Raw genomic sequence first — 22242 nt, 5'->3', positions numbered from 1 at the left:
CGTGAGCGTAAAATACTACTCACGTGCACACCTCTTATTGGAATGAAAAATCATGATCGACGAATACTCAGAATACGGTAGGATCCGCATCATATGGGTGCCGTGACATGCCGTGTTTTGAGGATGATGAGACCTTGTCACACTACCTTTATCACTGCCGCCCTGGCTTTACTAGGCAAAGAGTTAACCATATCGGTGAAGGGGAGATTTAAACCTTGGCCCAGATGGGAAAAGGGACTGGAAACAAATTAGGGAATACGTTAGAGACACAGAGTTCCTGGAGTAAAATAATGGTATGACGAAATCTAATATTTTTTTGCAATAAAACTAAGTTAAATTTAATATCAATTTAACGATGGACTTTTTTCTGTGTAATGGCAAATTTTCACATCTTGTTTAAATTTTTCTCAGACCATTTGTTTTGTTTTGTTATTGTTGGTTTTGTTCTTTAAGCATTGTTGTTGTTTTTTATTGCAGCTTAAAACCATACATTGACTAAACTACAAGTGTAGCTTAACCAACAGAGGAAAAGAATGTTTGTCAAATTTATTTGGGCAAAGCCCTATAGACTGCAAGATGGTTGGATGGACGCACGTTTCGGAATTACCACATTCCTCATCAGCATCCTCTACTTGCAGCAAAACTATCAACCAATTATCAGAATAAATTCAGGCAGTTTATTAAACCCAACAAAAACCACACTTGAACCCTCCGAAAAAAGGTTTTACATTGATAGCCGGCTTATGCCGAAATAAATTCGAAACAAACATAAATTCGAAACAGACATTATAGTAAATTTAAGCTCATATTTATCTTCGATAGCCTTTAAAAAAAATTTATAAAATTTTGAACAATTCCGTTTCTCATGGTTTTGGGTCAATAGTCGAGGCCAGTGTTGTCAGATTAGGGGATTTTCCCCAAACTAGGGGTTCTTTCTCGTGGTTGGGGATATTTTTTTCACTTTGGGGATCTGGGGATTCGACTGGGGATGACTTCGTGATTTGGGGCTTTTTCTGGGGATATTTCACAATCACAGTATAAAATTTGTTATAGAACGTGTAAAAGCGAAGTACAATAACGCTTATGGGCTTTGGTAGATTTTGCAAAATATTCCTCTCCAACTAAGAGGTGCTTCACAAACTTTCTATAGAAGTAAAATTTTGACAAAAATTTTTGTAGAAATAAAATTTTGATATAATTTTCTACACAAATAAATTTTTAAAAACAATGCTATAGAAATTAAATTTTGACAACATTTGCTATAGAAATAAAAGTTTTAAAAATTTTCTATAGAAATAAAATGTTGACACAATTTTTTATAGAAGTAAAGTTTTGACAAAATTTTCTATAAAATTATAAATAAAATTGGGACAAAATTTTCTATATAAATAAAATTTTTACAAAATCTTCTACAGAAATAAAATTTTGACAAAATTTTCTATAGAAATAAAATGTTGACAAAAGTTGTATAGAAATAGAAGAAGAGAAACCAACAATAATAAAGAAAACGAAATAAAATAAAATTTTGACACAATTTTCTATAGAAATAAAATTTTGACAACATTTTCTATAGAAATAAAATTTTGACAAAGTTTTCTATTGAAATAAAATGTTGACAAAGTTTTCTATTGAAATAAAATGTTGACAAAGTTTTCTATCAGAGATGGTCTGTATCAAACTCTTTTAGGTTTGCGACTGTCCCAAAGTTGTAAACGTCACATACGCGTCGTAAATGTAGAAAAAGTAACAAAAGTCCCAAACTGAAAATACTTTAGTCGCGTCAGCTAGACAGCGAATTCGATGATATCCAAGACGATGATATGTGCGAAGAAGTTTCAATTCTTAGGAATGTTCACAATTTTCGGTTTTAGTCCCCACATTTTTCCTATTGCCTTTTGCACGAGTTCAGGGTAACCGTGGATTTTCTTGTCCTTTCTTAGCTTTAAGTTCAGTCTCCTGTCCAATATAACCCCAAGGTATTTTGCACACTCACCAACGGGAATTTCGATACCACCTAAGAAACTAGGCTTGATCATGGGAAAACGTTCATAAATTTCGGCAGAAACTCACAGCGAATGCTGTCAAACTAAATTAAAAAATGTTCAGGATTTCTTCTATTCAAAATTTGGTTTTCTACAGCAGGTTTACGACTTTTGCGACATACGTATTATACCGTCGCAAATGTATGTCGCAAAAGTCACAGTTTTTGACAGGCCAACCCTGTTTTCTATAGAAATAAAATTTTGAGAAAATTTTCTATACAAATAAAATTTTGACAAAGTTTTCTATAGAAATACTTTTTTGACAAAATTTTCTATAGAAATACTATTTTGACAAAATTTTCAAAAAATAAAATTTTAACAAAATTTTCTACAGAAATAAAATTTTGACAAAATGTTCTGTAGAAGTAAAATGTCGATAAAATTTTTTAAGGATATAAAATGTTGACAAAACTTTCTATTGAAATAGAATTTTGAGAAAATTTTCCTATAGAAATAAAATTTTTACAAAATAATTCTTGTTAGGATTTTCTCCAATTTTTGGTAGATTAGTATTGATATAACTTTCGGAAGAAAAAACTCCGCAATTTTTATTGCAAAACACACATCGATTGGAACAATTGACGAGCTAACAGACTTGCTGAAGTCCTTACCTATTAAAGAATTCGATATTGTAAGATTGTTTTTATTTTTCGTAGAATAAAATTTGCACACATAAAATAATTATATGAATTTTTTTCTTTGGGGATTTTTCGTGGGGAAAAATATTTCAGTTGGGGATTTTTTGGGGAAATAATTTCGACATTTTGGGGATCTCTCTCAAAAAAATCTGGCAACCGTGGTTGAAGCTTCAATAGGACAACAATTCACCCACCACTATTCCCATTGCATTACATTAATATTCATAGTTGGACTTACTCTTCATCTTCCTCATCGTCATTGTTAGTTTTTTGATTATCCAAACCGGCATTACTTTCATAGAACACGTCGTCTTCTTTGGACTCGGTTTCATCATTGTTATTACTGTTGCCCATATTGGAATTCTTTGCAGCGGCCTTATTGGAGTTTGTTTTGGTATTGACCATCATTGAATTGGAATTGCCAGTGTAGCCATTGTAATTCTTGTCATCACTGGACGAGATAAGATCAACATTATTATCATCACCATTACTGATGTCCACATCCATATCCTCATCGTCTTCATTGTCCTCGTCATCATCGTCATCCATGTTGTTGTTGTTATTGCTATTGCTCATGATATTGTTGTTATTAAGGTTGTCATTGATATGGAGGTTGTCATTGTGATTAGCTGCCGCTAAGGCTCTACGCTTCGCTTGTTCTTCCAAATATTTGGATTTTGTGATAATTTCATCACTGAAAAGAAAACAAACAAACAAAAAATACATAAGCGGGTGAGCATGAGAGTAAAAGAGAGAGAACGAGAGTATTTCAAAATGTATCTCATTAAGAGAAAAATCAAAAAGTACGTTGGTGGGGGTAGAGGGTAATAAAATCAGCAACTTGCCTTATTTTAAAATCATGAATCGTTGTGGTGGTGATGGTTCTAGTGAAGATATTCTCTTGACTTTACACTTACTCTCACACCAACGATGAAATTTTATAGCCTCTGCAAGCAACGGCTACCACTAGTAGAAATTTAAATTTCCATTTAAAAATTATTCGAAATAAAAATTATCGTTTTAATAAAATAAAATTCTAATTTGACTTAATTTTTATTTCTAATTGAAGATTTTCCTATTAAACATTCGTCGTTGCCCTAAGAATATTAAACATCTTTGGCAAACCACATAATAACAAAATAAGAAAGGAAATAATATTAATGAAAATCACATAAAAGATGGACTCATTAATTAGCTATAACGACCCTTATTTGAACATTTGATGTGACCAATATAAATTCAGATGGTGGAAATTTCGTTAACCTTAAATGCGAACTATATCTTTTAACATACAACTAGAAAAAAATTCTTACGTCCTAAAAAATTTAAGCGAATTCTACAAAATCAAGTTTTTTTTTTGCATTTAAAACATTATAACGCAGTTTCGAAAAATATGTTTGAAAATCTATAGTACTTCTGTGTAAACTAAAACTGAAAATTAAATTAAATTTTGGCCAAAAATTCAAAAGCCTACAAATTGGGGAAAAATTAATTTTTTCCCAGAAATTAAAGGAATGTTGGTAAAAAAATTTGTATAGTGTAAATTTATCTATATTCCCTATGCTCTACTACACGGAAGAAAAAGACTGTTTTTCATATGTTGGGGTGTAAAAATTATATTTTTGGAACTCAATTTTTTTAACACAATATTTTTAAGTGCAAGTGTTTTTTTGTTTTAATTTAGTCCCTTTTCCAATATGTGTATATACAATGTTAAAGAATTAAGTTTTTATTTGTTACCATTTCTGTTTTTTTGTTAATTATATGTAAAATAATATGAGATGTTAACTACTATAAGAAAATAAAGGAAAAAAAATTTAAGTGCAAGCATAAATGTTCCTAAACTAGCATAATATGTTTGGGACATAAAATGTTTGTAAATATAATATGCTTAAATGCAAACATATATTAATTTGGAAATAGCATTTAAACATATATGTGTTTAGAAAGAGAGACCTAGAGAGTATGCTGCAAGTAAAATAATGGAAGTAACCAATTGGCGCCTTAAAAATATATCCACACAAAAAAAAATTCATTAAAATTTTTTACTACCAGTGTATGCCCTAAGGTGAAACATAATATGTTTGAACAATACAAACAATATTTTGTTTGGATCAATCCTGAAAATATATATGCTTGAAGCAAAATGTGGTTGAGGTATATGTTACAGAAGCGATTTCTTTTGCGGGTGTACGAGGGCGGTTCGGAAACTTCTTAGCCTATCAATGAAAGAGAATAGTTAGTTTTTGAAAATTATTTTTATTTCAATATACTTAGTCCAACGCTTTTTTAGCAATTCTATCGTCCTGATTAAAATAGTTTTCCTCAAGGTCTTCCAAATAGTGGTTTACAACTGTAATTGCATCTTCATTTGAGGTAAAATGTTTGCTAGCAAGGATTTTTTTTAGATTTGGGAACAAGTAAAAGTCACTGGGAGCTAAATCAGGAGAATGAGATTTTAGCCATTGTTAAAACACTCTTGTTCGCTGGTGCGTTGTCTTGATGAAAAATTTTCTTTGTGTTGTAAGCCAGTTTTCTTGAATTTGTAAATTTAGTTGATCCAAAAGGTTGCAATAGTACTCTGAATTTATTGTTTTACCCTTTTGCAGATAGTCAATAAATAAAATACCTTTGAAGTCCCAAAAACCCGTTGCCATAACCCTACCAGCCGATTGAATTGGTTTTGCCTTCTTTGGGGCACTTCCTCCAGCTTCAATCCATTGTTTGGATTGTTCTTTTGTCTCTGGAGTATAGTGGTGGATCCATGTCCCATCAACAGTTATGAAACGACGCTTAAAATCCATTTTATTTCGCTTAAAACGATCCAAACAAGCTTGAGAAATGTTCATTCTTATGCGTTTTTGATCGACTGTTAACAAATGCGGCATCCATCTTGCAGAAAGCTTTTTTATACCCTTCACCATAGGATGGGGGTATAACAACTTTGTCATTCCATTTGTAACACATCGAAATATTGCTCTAAGACCCCATAAAGTATATATATTCTGGGTCGTGGTGAAATTCTGAGTCGATCTAAGCATGTCCGTCCGTCTGTTGAAATAACGCTAACTTCCGAACGAAACAAACTTGAAACTTGGCACAAGTAGTTGTTATTGATGTAGGTCGGATGGTATTGCAAATGGGCCACATCGGTCCACTTTTACGTATAGCCCCCATATAAACCGACCCCCAGATTTGGCTTGCGGAGCCTCTAACAGAAGCCTATTTCATCCGATCCGGCTGAAATTTAGTACGTGGTGTAAGTATATGGTCTCTAACAACTATGCAATAATTGGTCCACATCGGTCTATAATTATATATAGCCCCCATATAAAATGATCCCCAGATTTGGCTTGCGGGGCCTCAAAGAGAAGCAAATTTCATCCGATCCGGCTGAAATTTGGTACATGGTGTTGGTATATGGTCTCTAATAACCATGCAAAAATTGGTCCACATCGGTCCGTAATTATATATAGCCCCCATATAAACCGATCCCCAGATTTGGCTTGCGGAGCTTCAAAGAGAAGCAAATTTCATCCGATCCGGCTGAAATTTGGTACATGGTGTTGGTATATGGTCTCTAACAACCATGCAAAAATTGGTCCACATCGGTCCGTAATTATATATAGCCCCCATATAAACCGATCCCCAGATTTGGCTTGCGGAGCCTCAAAGAGAAGCAAATTTCATCCGATCCGGCTGAAATTTGGTACATGATGTTGGTATATGGTCTCTAACAACCATGCAAAAATTGGTCCACATCGGTGCTTAATTATATATAGCCCCCATATAAACCGGTCCCCAGATTTGGCTTGCGGAGCCTCAAAGAGAAGCAAATTTCATCCGATCTTGCTGAAATTTGGTACATGGTGTTGGTATATGGTGTCTAATAACAATGCAAAAATTGGTCCACATCGGTCCATAATTATATATAGCCCCCATAAAAACCGTTCTCCAGATTTGACCTCCGGAGCCTCTTGGAGGGGCAAAATTCATCCGATCCGGTTCAAATTTGGAACGTGGTGGTTGTATATGGTCTCTAACAACCATGCAAGAATTGGTCCATATCGGTCTATAGTTATATATGTTATAGCCGATCTCCAATCACACAAAAATTGGTCCATATTGGTTCATAATCATGGTTGCCACTCGATCCAAAAATAATCTACCATAATTTTATTTGTATAGAAAATTTTGTCAAAATTTTATTTCTATAGAAATTTTTGTCAAAATTTTATTTCTATAAAAATTTTTTTGAAAATTTTATTTCTATAGAAAATTTTGTCAACATTTTATTTGTATAGAAAATTTTGTCAAAATTTTTTGTCTATAGAAAATTTTTTGAAAATTTTATTTCTATAGAAAATTTTTTGAAAATTTTATTTCTGTAAAAAATTTTGTCAAAATTTTATTTCTGTAGAAAATTTTTGTAGAAAATTGCGGATGCGTCTTTTTTGAAAACCTGTTTCTATATGAAGGAGTTGCCAGATCGAAACAAAATTTAACATGTGTTCACAACAGAGATGGAAGTTTCCAAAACACTGCCCTCGTACAATCAAATTGTTTATTTGTAAATAAAAACTTAGTTTAATGCGCTCAGTATCTTTTAAGATACAACCACTATTTTAGCAAAAACAAGTATATACAGCAGTAAGTTCGGCCGCGCCGAATCTTAAATACCCACCACCATGAACCAAATATTAGGGTTTCTTTTGAAATTTCAGGAGGGCTTGAGGACTTGAGGACACTTCCCGAAGATAAATTTAAAGATTTCACCTATGAGGACTATGTCAGATTCTGGATTTATAAGAACCATTTTTGTTTGAGTTTTAGAGGAATCATTAACATCTCTTGTAAGTGTGCAAGAAAATTATAAAGTAACGTCTTGATTTGAAATCTTAAATCTGAAGAAGTAAAATCTGGAAATTTTACATTGAGTTTCAAGCAATTTTCATGATCAGTGCGCCTTCTACACCCTCAAAAAGTGAAGTCGGTATATATGGAGGCATTACCAAATGGACCGATAAAAACTTAATCCGATACACGTTTTTGTGAGCCTAAAATACCAGAATATTTACAATTTCAGGCAAATCAGATAAGTACTACGGTTTCTAGAAACCCAAGGAGTTAAATCGCGAGATCGTTCCTATGGGGGCTACACTAAAATATGGACCTATACTCACCGTTTTCGGCACACCTCTTTGTGACCCGAAAATACCTCTAGATTTCCGGTCTATATGGGGGCTATACCAAAATATGGACCGATACTCACCATTTTTGGCACACCTCTTTATGGTCCTAAAATACCTCTAGATTTCCAATTTCAGACAAATTGGATAAAAACTACGGTTTCTATAAGCCCAAGACCCCAAACCGGGAGGTCGTTTTATATGGGGACCATACCAAAACATGGACCGATACTCACCATTTTTGGCACACGTATTTGTGGTCCTGTAATACCTCTAGATTTCCAATTTCAGGTAAATTGAATAAAAACTGCGGTTTCTATAAGCCCAAGAAGTAAAATCGGGAGATAGGTTTATATGGGGGCTATACCAAAATATGGACCGATACTCACAATTTTTGGCACACGTATTTGTGGTCCTACAATACCTCTAGATTTCCAATTTCAGGTAAATTGAATAAAAACTGTGGTTTCTATAAGCCCAAGAAATAAAATCGGGAGATCGGTCTATATGGGGGCTATACCAAAACATGGACCGATACTCACCATTTTTGGGACACCTCTTTATGGTCATAAAATACCTCTAGATTTCAAATTTCAGGCAAATTGGATAAAAACTACGATTTCTATAAGCCCAAGACCCCAAATCGGGAGGTCGTTTTATATGGGGACCATTCCCAAACATGGACTGATACTCACAATTGTTGGCACACGTATTTGTGGTCCTGTAATACCTCTAGATTTCCAATTTCAGGCAAATTGAATAAAAACTGCGGTTTCTATAAGCCCAAGAAGTAAAATCGGGAGATCGGTCTATATGGGGGCTATACCAAAACATGGATCGATACTCACCATTTTTGGCACACCTCTTTATGGTCATAAAATACCTCTAAATTTCAAATTTCAGGCAAATTGGATAAAAACTACGATTTCTATAAGCCCAAGACCCCAAATCGGGAGGTCGGTTTATATGGGGACTATATCAAAACCTGGACCGATATAGCCCATCTTCGAACTTGACCTGCCTGCAGACAAAAGACGAGTTTGTGCAAAATTTCAGCACTATTGCTTCATTATTGAAGACTGTAGCGTGATTACAACAGACAGACAGACAGACAGACAGACGGACAGACGGACATCGTTATATCGTCTTAGAATTTCTCCCTGATCAAGAATATATATACTTTGTATAGTCGGAAATCGATATTTCGATGTGTTACAAACGGAATGACAAACTTATTATACCCCCGTCACCATTCTATGGAGGTGGGCATAAAAAAAATAGAAAGAAATGTACTTTATAACAAGGTTAGTATAGCTCCATCTTATGGAGGAAGGTATAAAATATACTTTTTTCCATAGAGTATATAGATATGCACAAAAAAATCACAGAAATCAATAAAAAATAAAGAAATTAATTGATCCAATTAAAATATTAATTGATACTATTAATTTTTGTGATTAGTTTTTGTTTCAATTAAAAAATTTGTTGAATCAATTAAATTTTTAATTTAATTATGACTTAAATTGGAAAAATTTTCGTAAATTTTTTTCTGAGTCAATGTGAAAATCATGATAAAATTTTTACCAGTATGCAAATTTTAACTTGGCAACTCACCGATTTTTATGCAACTCCTTTTTGGACACACACACAGCACTGTATTCATTTTCCAGCAAACAAATTTCCCGTTTCTTACAGCTTAAGGGACGGCAGAGATCACCTGAAAAGAAATACAAAGAAAAATCCGAATAAAATTAATAAACAAAAATTTGTTTATATAATGACAAGTTAGATCTTAAAACTAACAAATAAACGAGAACCGGTTGGATAGACCAACATAATTATACCTACAACGAAGACTCCTCCAATTATAAGTTAATTCCTTGAAAATTAATTATATAAGGCGACATTGATAACTGATGGCGTTCTTTGCATTCCAGAAAAATTTTACTTGAATTCAAAGATATCACAATGGTCAGAATAGTTTAAGTAAGCCTGAAATAACGGGCTGTCACTATACGTAACCTAAACATAGTCGGAAATCGGTCTTTTGATGTCTTACAAGTGCAATGGCCAACTTATTATACCTCCATTATCTACACTGAGAAAAAAGCATCTCCGTTACCAAAGATTTTGTCTTTACACTAATGATTTTGGTATTAATTCCGAGCTAACAAAACTGGAGTGAGGATACATTTCAGACACAATTCTCTTCTAAATTTGAGCTAGGAAACAAATTTTAATTTATTCGTTTCTTAAATTTTTTTCTTCATTTGGTGTTTCAAGTAAAAATCGCCTTTAAAAAAATCTCTTTTAATTTTTTGTAAGGATAGGTTAAGGTTAAAGTGGCAGCCCGATTAATTTTCAGGCTCACTTAGACCATTAAGTTAGGATACATAAAGTCAAATTTGTAAGGATAATTTCATTAATTTTGAACAAATTTTCAGAATTATTAAACTTGAGTTGACTCATTTGTAAGTCAAATCACTTAATTATAAGGACTTTATTGACTTTTGGACAAGCCAAAAAAAAATATATATATATATCAGAAAAATGTGTCTTCTGTGTTGAGCAAAACACGCATTTGTATTTTAAGGATAAGAAATGTTTGGCCTCAAGACAATATTTTTTTCAGTGTAATTGAGAAGTTTAAAACCTTCTAAATTACACCAATTTTCAAGGAAGCACCCATTTAAATTTTCGTAAATTAAATTTTATAACTACCCTCTTTTAGTGAGGGCAACAATTGGTCGATGACATTTCCAGAGGAATGTTTAACAATCGAAGTGTAAGGAGGCGGGAAACTCGTTTCTATGTCAAAATCTTGTTCAAACTATCGATGCCACCAAAAACACGAACAAGACGCAAAGATAACAGCTGTTAAAGTTGTTATCTGCTACGGTTGGTATTTCTGTGGGCTTTTCCCCTTTCTTTACCATTAAAGTTTGGTAAGGGAATTGTAGTAAGATGTGCTAGTGGCAATTGTGGTTCATTGAAATGTAACCAAACTGGGCCACAAATAGAATTAAGGTGATTTGGAGCAGGAAGCAAACGACAATACCTAACAACTGATACTTAGTAATGGTGTGTTTATGTAGTCCAACGAAACAGGACAAAAGCAACAGCTGCTTAAAGTTTATTCCTGACTAGGGTTACAAACGACGAAGAAAAATCGTGTCATAAAAAGTCAAAGTCGACTATTTCACAGTAGGGATACATAAATCGGAAATCAAAACATTTCGACTAATTAATTTTTGTCAAAAAACTTCGACTTTGTCTTTTTGTAATCTTTACGCTCTTTTCCGCTATCTCATACAAAAGCTTTTTTTCGTATTCCAAAAAAAAAGAAAAAAAAAACAAAATTGAATAATATTTTTTTCTCTTTCAAAAAGCAAGTCACATCATATTTTGTTTTTGTATAGTAGTCGAACGTATTTTCAAAATTTCAATGAATTCTCAAGCCAAATGAATTCTCAAAATACTAATGTTTGAAAACCAATGTATTCTCATACAAATGCAACAAACTTTCAAACATAGAGGTTCGCTTTCGAGTGACTGCAGGGGCATAAATCGAATAATTGGCATTTTTGAATATCGAGCCAAATCAAATTTTGATATCTGTCAAACTTGACTACTTTATGAAGTAAATGTGGGTGTAAGGTTCACTGACGGCACACATGATTTAAATTGTGAACTAAAAAAGAAAACTTTCGTACGATACTCAGAAAATGGTAAGAATGAACTACTGTATGGTTAAAACGGTTATGACATGGCGCAATTTTTTTTACACTCCACCCTAGGATCCGGGATATACTAAGATTGTCATACCGTGAATGGCACATCGAAATATAAGTCTCAGACTCCATAAAGTATATATTCTGGGTCGTGATAAAATTCTGAACAGATTTAGTGATGTCCGTCCGTCCGGCTGTATGTCTGTGAAATCACGTTAACTTTCGAACGAAACAAGCTAGCCGCTTGAAAATTGGCACAAGTAGTTGTCATTGCTGTAGGTCGAACGTTATTGCACTTGGGTCATATCGGACCACTTTTAGGCAATTGGCTTGCGGAGCCCCCAGGAGGATCAACTTTCATTCGATCCGGTTCCCCAAATTTGACTTACAAAGCCTCTTGGAAGAGCAAATTTTAACCGATCCCTTTAAATGTTTACTTTTTAAAATTTTTATGAAATGTAATATAACTTTCATTTTGACTGCTATCTCTATGCTTGACTGAGGATCTTAAAAATCAAAGTCAACTGGTAGTAGTAAGTAAGTAGTAGTAAGTTGATTTTCTAGTTGACCTAGTGTTTTGTCATGAAATTTAATTTTCTTTGTTTTATTAAATTTTTTCTAAGAAGTGTCCGGTAAATCTTTCAAAACCCAGCAAAATAAGCGTCGCCAAAAAAGTAGTAAAAATTTTCATTTTGGATTCGGAAGTGGTGCCAAATTGACGCAGAAGCGATTAATTTAACATGGGATTGTCATAGGACGGATGTCCACCATTTCAACAGCCGCTGCACTGAATTTGTATCACTTTTTAAGATGTGAGGTGAATTCAGTGTTTTGAATGTGAATTAAGAAATTTTGTGATATCTTCACAAATAAATAATTTTTTAAAATTTTTATGATTTTTAATGCCCAAATAAATTTGACAAACATCCTTTTCCTCTGTTGGTTAAGCTACACTTGTAGTTTAGTCAATGCATGGTTTTAAGCTGTAATCAAAAAAAAAAAAAACAACAACAATGATTAAAGAACAAAACCAACAACAACAAAACAAAACGAATGAAAGAAGAGGAAGCACGCTCAAAATAAACCCAGCCAACTGCACTCAAATCGATAATTTGACGGTGGCAAAGGAAAAGAGATATGTTTGTACGAATTTATTTCGGCATAAGCCGGCTATCATGTAAAACCATTTTTCGGAAGGTTCAAGTGTGGTTCATTGTTGGGTTTAATGAACTGCCTGAATTTATTCTGATAATTGGTTGATAGTTTTGCTGCAAGTAGAGAATGCTGATGATGAATGTGGTAATTCCGAAACGTGCGTCCATCCAACCATCTTGCAGTCTATAGGGCTTTGCCCAAATAAATTTGACAAACAATCTTTTCCTCTGTTGGTTAAGCTACACTTGCAGTTCAGTCAATTCATGGTTTTAAGCTGAAATCAAAAACAATAACAATGAAAAAAACCAACATTAACAAAACAAAACGAATGAAAATTTTATATCTATAAAAAATTTTGGCAAAATTTTATTTCTATAGAAAATGTTGTCAAAATTTTATTTCTACAGAAAATTTAAAAAAATTTTATTTATATTAAATATTTTGCCAAAATTTTATTTCTATAGAATAAGTCAAAATTTTATTTAAATTTTGTCAAAATTTTATTTCTATAGAAAATTTTGTCAAAATTTTATTTCTATAGAAAGTTTTGTCAAAATTTTATTTCTATAGAAGAGCCACCGTGGTGCAATGGTTAGCATCTCCGCCTTGCATACACAAGTTCGTGGGTTCGATTCCTGCTTCGACAGAACACCAAAAAGTGTTTCAGCGGTGGATTATCCCACTTCAGTAATGCTGGTGACATTTCTGAGTGTCCCTTGTCATTGAGCTTAATATGGAATCGAGCAGTACTCAGTGATAAGAGAGAAGTTCACCAATGTGGTATCACAATGGACTGAATAGTCTAAATGAGCCTGATACATCGGGCTGCCACCTAACCTAACCTATTTCTATATAAAATTTTGTAAAAATTTTATTTCTATATAAAATTTTGTAAAAATTTTATTTCTATAGAGAATTTTGCCAAAATTTTATTTCTATGGAAAATTTTGGCAAAATTTTATTTCTATATAAATTTTTTTTTTTAAATTTTATTTTAATAAAAAATTTTGTCAAAATTTTATGTCTATAGAAAATTTTGTCAAAATTTTATTTCTATAGAAATTTTTGTCAAAATTTTATTTCTATAGAAATTTTTGTCAAAATTTTATTTCTATAGAAAATTTTGTCAAAATTTTATTTCTATAGAAAATGTTGTCAAAATTTTATTTCTATAGAAAATTTTGTCAAACTTTTATTTCTATAGAAAATTTTGTCAAAGTAGATATTGAGATTATTTCTTGCCGAAAGCGTATTACATTTCGCCCGAAGGAAAGCTTCAGAATTTTAAAAATCCTTGTGCGAAGGAAAGTACTGTTCGTTGTTTCATTTTGAAATGAAATAATCTTCAATTACTCTGAGTCCAAATAACAACTGCCATTCATACCGAAGGAGCTATATTTCTTTTGTAATAGTTTTACATGATATTATTTATGGAAGTATTAATTGTCCAGACCTTATTGCATTCATTAGATTTTATTCACTTCATCGTACATTATGGTATTATTAGTCTTTCAATTTAGATTTCAATACTTCAATTAATGCCCTGAATGAACCGATTTATAGGCCTATGAGATTATTTAGTGCTGTATGTAATCTTTTCGATTTTCCAATGTTAACTGTAATGTTTAAGTACTTATTGCACATTTTAATAATTATAATTTATATTACATATGTTAAATATAATCATGCAATTGGACGTTAATCGCTTCTATCGATATCTGGCTAACAGTGAAAGTAATATCGCATACTTTTGTTAGGATTGTGTACATTTGTATTGCTAGTTTGTAAAGATGTATTCAATAGACATAAAATACACGAAATTAAATGTTAAATAACTAAAGGAAAATTCCTTGAAATAGTTAATTTATTAGCTTTGTTTTAATTACCAATCGCCCTAGAATTTTACGATAACTGTGCGGAAAAACTTATGAAAGAAAAATCATAGCAAAAGAATGATTAAATAATTTTCGAAGGAAAAATGGTTAAATGTTCATTTCAACGTAAAAAATGGATAGAGGATCCCAGAATGCGTTTAAATAAAATATGTATGTATACCGAAGAAGAACGCTAAGGGGGAAGTTCCCCTTTCCATTTGAGGACCACCCTCTACCAGCAAATTCCAAGGAAATAAGTTCTATTTGAGGAAAGTCGTGGTAAGGGGAGGTCTATACCCACGCACATACACTCAAAAAAAGTTTACTTGGATACAAAGGTTTTGGCCTTCCCTTAAGGCTTCTTGAAAATAAAGACATTTTTAGGGACTTCTAGTTCTAGTTTTGAATTTAGGATCAATAAAATTAAAATTAGGATACTGATTTCATTTATAGAATTTGTCTTCTCTTTTTAAGATATATTCACGTAAAAACAAATGCCAGTTTAAAAATTCAAATTATATCAGTTACTTCAAAGTAAAAAATATTTTCTGGATTCCAAAAAAGTTTAAACTAAAAATGCAAAGTCCTCAAAATAAGTCTTAGTAGATATTTAAAGCGATTTTATCTTAAATCTAAAGATTCAATATTTCAGTTAATTTAAGGACGATTTCCTTAAATCAAAAATGGTTTTCTTTATTTTAAGGAACATTTGTCTTTTAGTTCAAAGATATATTACTTTAATGGAAGAACGCAAATTTGTGTCCAAAATTTAATTAAAAACTGTATATACGGCAGTAAGTTCGGCCAGGCCGAATCTTATGTACCCTCCACCATGGATTGCGTAGAAACTTCTACGAAAGACTGTCATCCACAATCGAATTACTTGGGTTGTGGTATCTTAAAACTTCCTACGCACAAAAAAAATTTTTCTGATTCAATCACGAAATTAATTGATCCAATTAATTTTTTAATTGAAATGTCTTCAATTACAGAAATGATAGTATCAATTAAAAAATTAATTGAAGGTCAATTAAAAAATTATTTGATCCAATTAAAAAATTAATTGATACTATTAATTTTAGTAATTGATTTTTGTTTCAATTAAAAAAATTGTTGAATCAAATAAATTTTTAATTGAAAATTTTTTAAAACTCAATTAAAATTTTAATTGGAAAAATTTTCGTGGATTTTTTTCTGTGTAACATCGTTTTCTAAATTGTGAGTTAGTCCATACGTGGTACATATGTATTAGACAAAAAAGGTATGTAAAGGTAAGTCTTCAAATAATTACGAATCGATGTGGGCTTTGCACCATACCACTATGGGCGGAAATTGAAAATTTGCGGCAAAAATTATTTACAATCAATCTGGTATCGCCAAACATGGTATATCGATATATCTTATCAAAATCAAATGTTACCAACAAAAAGGGAGTCAATCCCCCTTATTCCAGGTGCGTTACTATAGAGGGGTCGAAATTGTAATTCCACTTGGAATACTATAGAATATACTCTTAGATGGAGTTTAATTTATATTTGCTTATTTTCCTTATTAAGAAAGTGCCTTATCCCCAGAACTTGATGTAAATAGTACAAACCAATTGTCATTTTATTAAATTAATTTTATTAATTAAAATTAAAAAAATATTAACCATCAAAATCACATTCTTCGGTATCTAACTCTAATTCCGTCCCTCTGTGTTTGTTGTTCGCAGGATTCCGGTTTCGATTATTGACCGATTTTGATAAAATTTGGTACAACATGTTTTCTTGGTCAAAGGAAAAACACGGTTGAATTTGGAAAAAAATGGATCAAAGTTACATATAGCCCCCATATACATGTATCGCCCGATTTCGACAAATTAGACCATACTGCGCTTATTTACCACCCGATTGCCTTCAAATTTAACACAAAGTAATTTTTTATAGTACCCTTAAAGTGTGCAAAATTTCATCAAATTCGGTTCAGATTTAGATATAGCTACCATATATATGTATCGCCCGATTTTCCCAAATTTGACTATAAAACCCTTACATTTATTTTAGTATGGGCAAGTTAGGGAAGACAAACTTTACAGCACGTAAAAGTATACTTCCTCACGAACAATAATAAGCAAAAATTTTCTGTAACAATCGTTAACATTTCTAGTTCTATTCCTCCCAAATATACGTATGTGTTACAATTTTCACATATAAACCGCACTTTTGAATCCATAAATTCAAGTTCAAAAACAAAAATATTTTGTAAAGTCTTTACAACATTTTGAACTACTAAACCTCCTCTTAGAATCTACATTTAAAAGTTTTCTTTATTCACTTTTATTGCGAAAAAAATTAAGCACGAAATTTGTCAATTTTTGTTCGCCTTGATTAAACGCAACTGGCATAAATTTTGGTAAACAGTGGCAGCCTTTTTCTCCTGAACAGGGTTGCCAAGTTTTAAATTAACTTTCGATTTTTACTCTCCAAGATGTTCTATAGTAATTTCAATTGGAATATCCAATAATTTTTCATTTTGAAAATTTGACTTTTGGCCGCTGTTTTGCGATTTCCGCCCATAGTGCATACGTAGAGAGCTAGAATTGAAATATGGGGGCTATATAACATACAATTATGAACTTTATATGGACCAATTTTTGTGTGATTGGGGATCGATTTATCTGAGGGCTATATATAACTATAGACCGATATGGACCTAGTTAGGCATGGTTTTTAACGGCCATATACTAGCACAATGTACCAAATTTCAGCTGACTCGGATGAAATTTGCTCCTCCAAGAGGCTCCAAAACCAAATCTCGGGATCGGTTTATATGGGGGCTATATATGATTATGGACTGATATGGACCACTTTTGTCATGGTTGTTAAATATCATATACTACCACCACGTAACAAATTTCAACCAGATCGGACGAATTTTGCTTCTCCAAAGAAGCACCGGAGGTCAAATCTAGGGATCGGTTTATATGGGGGCTATATATAATTATGGATTGATATGAACCAATTCCTGCATGTTTGCTGGATACCATATATTAACATCACGTACCAAATTTCAACCGAATCGGATGAATTGTGCTGCTCCAAGAGGCTCCGGCGGTCAAATCTGGGGATCGGTTTATATGGGGCCTATATATAATTATGGACCGATTTCGACCAATTTTTGCATGGGTGTTTGAGGCCATATATCAACACCACGTACCAAATTTCAACTGAATCAGATGGCTCCGGAGGTCAAATCTGGTGATCGTTTTATATGGGGTCTATATATAATTATGAACCGATGTGGACCAATTTGTCCACGGTCATTAGAGACCGTATACTAACACCATGTACCAAATTTCGGATCGGATGATCCGCAAGCCAAATCTGGGGATAGCTTTATATGGGGGCTATATATAATTATGGACCGATGTGGGCCAATTTTTGCATACTTTCACCATGTATCAAATCATCGGATCGGCTTAAATTTGCTTCTCTTAGAGGCTCCGCAAGCCAAATCGGGGGATAGCTTTATATGGGGGCTATATAGAATCATGGACCGATGTGGACTAATTTTTCCATGGTTGTTAGAGATCATATGCTGACACCATGTACCAAATTACAGCCGGATCGGATGAAATTTGCTTCTCTTAGAGGCTCCGCAAGCCGAATCTGGGGATCGGTTTATATGGGGCTATATATAATTACGAACCGATGTGTACCTATTTTTGCATGTTTGTTAGAGACCATGTACTGACACCATGTACCAAATTTCAGGCGGATCGGATGAAATTTGCTTCTCTTAGAGGAGCCTCAAGCCAAATTTGGGGGTCCGTTTATATGGGGGCTATACGTAAAAGTGGACCGATATGGCCCATTTGCGATACCATCCGACCTACATCAATAACAACTACTTGTGCCAAGTTTGAAGTCGATAGCTTGTTTCGTTCGGAAGTTAGCGTTATGGACAGATGGACGGACATTCTCAGATCGGCTCAGAATTTCACCACGACCCAGAATATATATACTTTATGGGGTCTTAGAGCAATATTTCGATGTGTTACAAACGGAATGACAAAGTTAATATACCCCCATCCTATGGTGGAGCGTATAAATATCGGACAAGGGAGGCTCCTCTCCGAGAAAAAAATCTCTGAGTACGTTTAACCTCAGAAATGGCAAGTTTTATGATGGAGCAGTCAGTTGGCAGATTGCAACACTAGAGTTACGCAATCCCGAAATATAAAAGGCAACCATCGAATCTTCAATTTTATGGCGCAAAATCTTTCCTTCGGTAATTTATTCTTAACATACATTCTTAACATCTTTTGCAAATCTTACAGTTTTTGTTCTCTATGCTTTCACAAATAATTTCTTATTAGTTAAATTTCTGTTTAAATGTTCTACATAATTTACTCCAATTATTCCCTCATTCGCTTGCATGCATCCATGAACCATGTAAAAACAATTACCTGTTTTGGCTATTTTTTTTGAAGTGGATACTTACTTGTGGGATCGAGTATCCAACGTTTGCGTTCACCGTTCAGACCGGAATTGCTGCCAATGCCAGATAGGGAATTCTTTGAAATCATTTGTGAATTTTTATTAACCTGCAATTAAAAAGGCAAATTCAAACAATTGTTATTGTAATCCTTGGAGAATTTATTTAAGCTAATTAAATTTCAATTAGTGTTAATTGATTTAAATATTAAGAGGCATGTACGACCGACTAAATGACGTTCTCTACACTCGAAAAAATAAAGTGAACCCATCATAAAAGAAAATGTAGGCTTTTTTAAACAAATAAAATTTAAATAAAACTTTTTCTAAACACAATATGATAAAAAAATTGGTTCATACTTTTTGCAGAATTGAAGAATATCTTGAAGGAAAAATTTGTAGGCTGAAATTTTTTAACGCTATACGAAGTGCAATGCTTGTATGTATGCCCTCTATCGATAGCTTTCTCTCGTATTTCAAACGAAAGAAATTTGATATATCGAGATGCAGGTCACTTCATATTTTATTGTCGAGTTAGAAACGAACGAAAGCAATATGGGTCAAAAAGAAAAAACTAATGTTAACATTTGAATGAATTCTTTGGCCAAAAATTTGAAAATACTGATTTTTGATATCACAAGGAAACAATGGTTCTGTTGATTAACCCTTTCGAACCTAAAGTTGACTGTGGGCAACTTTTTGTGTTTTGAGACTCACTGTCAGCGTTGTTTTTGTTCATAAAACTGTAGCTGTATTGAAAGCTACGAGTACAAGTGTTTTCTTCAAGTTAAATAAAAAAATAATTTATTTGGTTGTTAAGTAGCAATTTTTTGTTTCATTAGTACGCATGTGCCTCAAGAAAAAAATATTTGCGAATTTGGGCAAAGGTTTTTATACATGTGACTTTTTTCAAAAATTACTACAGCCATGTTAAAAGTTTTTATTAAATCGGTCGTAGTACGTATCAAATAAAATATTTGTGGAAGTCAAATCTTAGAATTGCAAAAAACCAACATGTGAGAAATTTTTAAAATTGAAAAGATGCATGTGGGCAACTTTTGGCCATTGTGGTAGTAAAATTACATATTTTTGGACATGAGACCTAGATAAAAAAGGTTTAAAAAATAATAATTTTGAACAAATTGTGAACTTCGATTGGGATGTTCGAGGAATGCGGCGATGATGTGGAAAACATATCTACAGTGCTGGAGAGGTATTTGAAAGGAAATTTGAAAGGAAAAAAGGAGGAAGCCATAGATATCGGCTTTCTTGGCAACATACTGGTGGATTAGCACGAATATTGGCGCTTTGTTATACTTTGGTTTTTTTTTACACCGCCAGTTTTTAACTGGCATGGGTTCAAAACAAGACATTGCTGTGAATAAAATTTAAACTAAATCTCATGAATGTGTGTGAACGGAACTAAACAAAAACAAGTAAGGAAAGTCTAAAGTCGGACGGGGCCGACTATATTATACCCTGCACCACTTTGTAGATCTAAATTTTCGATACCATATCACATCCGTGTTCGGGGCTATATATAAAGGTTTGTCCCAAATACATACATTTAAATATCACTCGATCTGGACAGAATTTGTTAGACTTCTAAAAAATCTATAGACTCAAAATTTAAGTCGGCTAATGCACTTGGGTGGAACACAATGTTAGTAAAAAATATGGGAAATATTTAAATCTGAAGCAATTTTAAGGAAACTTCGCAAAAGTTTACTTATGATTTATCGCTCGATATATATGTATTAGAAATTTAGGAAAATTATAGTAATTTTTCCAACTTTTCGACTAAGCAGTGGCGATTTACCAAGAAAAATGTTGGTATTTTGACCATTTTTGTCGAAATCAGAAAAACATATATATGGGAGCTATATCTAAATATGAACCGATTTCAATCAAATTTGGCACAAATGACTATATTACTAATTGTACTCCTAGTGCAAAATTTCAACCAAATTGGGCCAAAACTCTGGCTTCTGGGGCCATATAAGTCCATATCGGGCGAAAAATATATATGGAAGCTATATCTAAATCTGAACCGATTTCAATCAAATTTGGCACACATGACTATACTACCAATTGTACTCCTTGTGCAAAATTTCAAGCTAATCGGGATAAAACTCTGGCTTCTGGGTCTATATAAGTGCATATCGGGCGAAAGATATATATGGGAGCTATATCCAAATCTGACCCGATTTCAACCAAATTTGGCACGCATAGCTGCAATGCTAATTCTACTCCCTGTGCAAAATTTCAATCAAATTGGGCCAAAACTCTGGCTTCTAGGACCATATTAGTCAATATCGGGTGAAACATATATATGGGAGCTATATCTAAATCTAAACCAATTTCAACCAAATTTGGCACGCATAGCTGCAATGCTACTTCTATTGTCTGTGCAAAATTTCAAACAAATTCGGCAAAAAAATCTGGCTTCTGGGGCCATATAAGTCCATATCGGGCGAAAGATATATATGGGAGCTATATCTAAATCTGAACCGATTTCAATCAAATTTTGCACACTTGACTATACGACTAAGTGTTATGTTTGTACAAAATTTCAAGCAAATCGGTATAACACTCTGTCTGCTGGGTCCATATTAGTGCATATCGGGCGAAAGATATATATGGGAGCTATATCTAAATCTGAACCGATTTCTTCCAAAATCAATATGGTTTTATTCTGACCCAAACTAGGAACAAGTGCCAAATTTGAAGGCGATTGGACTTAAATTGCGACCTAGACTTTGATCACAAAAATGTGTTCACAGACAGACGGACGGACGGACGGACAGACGGACATGGTTATATCGACTCAGGGACCCACCCTGAGCATTATTGGCAAAGACACCATGTGTCTATCTCGTCTCCTTCTGGGTGTTACAAACATATGCACTAACTTATAATACCCTGTTTCACAGTGTGGCGCAGGGTATAAATATGAGAAATATTTAAATCTGAAGCAATTTTAAGGAAACTTCGCAAAAGTTTACTTATGATTTATCGCTCGATATATATGTATTAGAAGTTTAGGAAAATTATAGTAATTTTTACAACTCTTCGACTAAGCAGTGGCGATTTTACAAGGAAAATGTTGGTATTTTGTCGAAATCAGAAAAACAT

The 22242-nt window shown here is 33.1% G+C and overlaps 1 protein-coding gene across 4 annotated transcripts in view; it reads right to left on the bottom strand.

Annotated features, from left to right (window-relative positions):
* Positions 1-22242, bottom strand: part of Cow (Proteoglycan Cow) — a 503428-nt gene that overhangs the window by 118196 nt on the left and 362990 nt on the right. For all 4 annotated transcript variants that reach the window (XM_075291879.1, XM_075291882.1, XM_075291881.1 and 1 more), the window contains 3 exons: positions 19115-19217; positions 9484-9586; positions 2919-3374 (listed from right to left, as the gene is read on the bottom strand). In XM_075291879.1, the coding sequence (XP_075147994.1) occupies positions 2919-3374; positions 9484-9586; positions 19115-19217 (662 nt within the window). The remainder of the gene's footprint in view (positions 1-2918; positions 3375-9483; positions 9587-19114; positions 19218-22242) is intronic.

The sequence above is a fragment of the Haematobia irritans genome, chromosome 1 (assembly GCF_050003625.1).
Source record: "Haematobia irritans isolate KBUSLIRL chromosome 1, ASM5000362v1, whole genome shotgun sequence".
Lineage (NCBI taxonomy): Eukaryota > Metazoa > Arthropoda > Insecta > Diptera > Muscidae > Haematobia > Haematobia irritans.
Note: the sequence above shows the minus strand (reverse complement) of the source record. Positions and strands in the feature narration are given on the sequence as shown.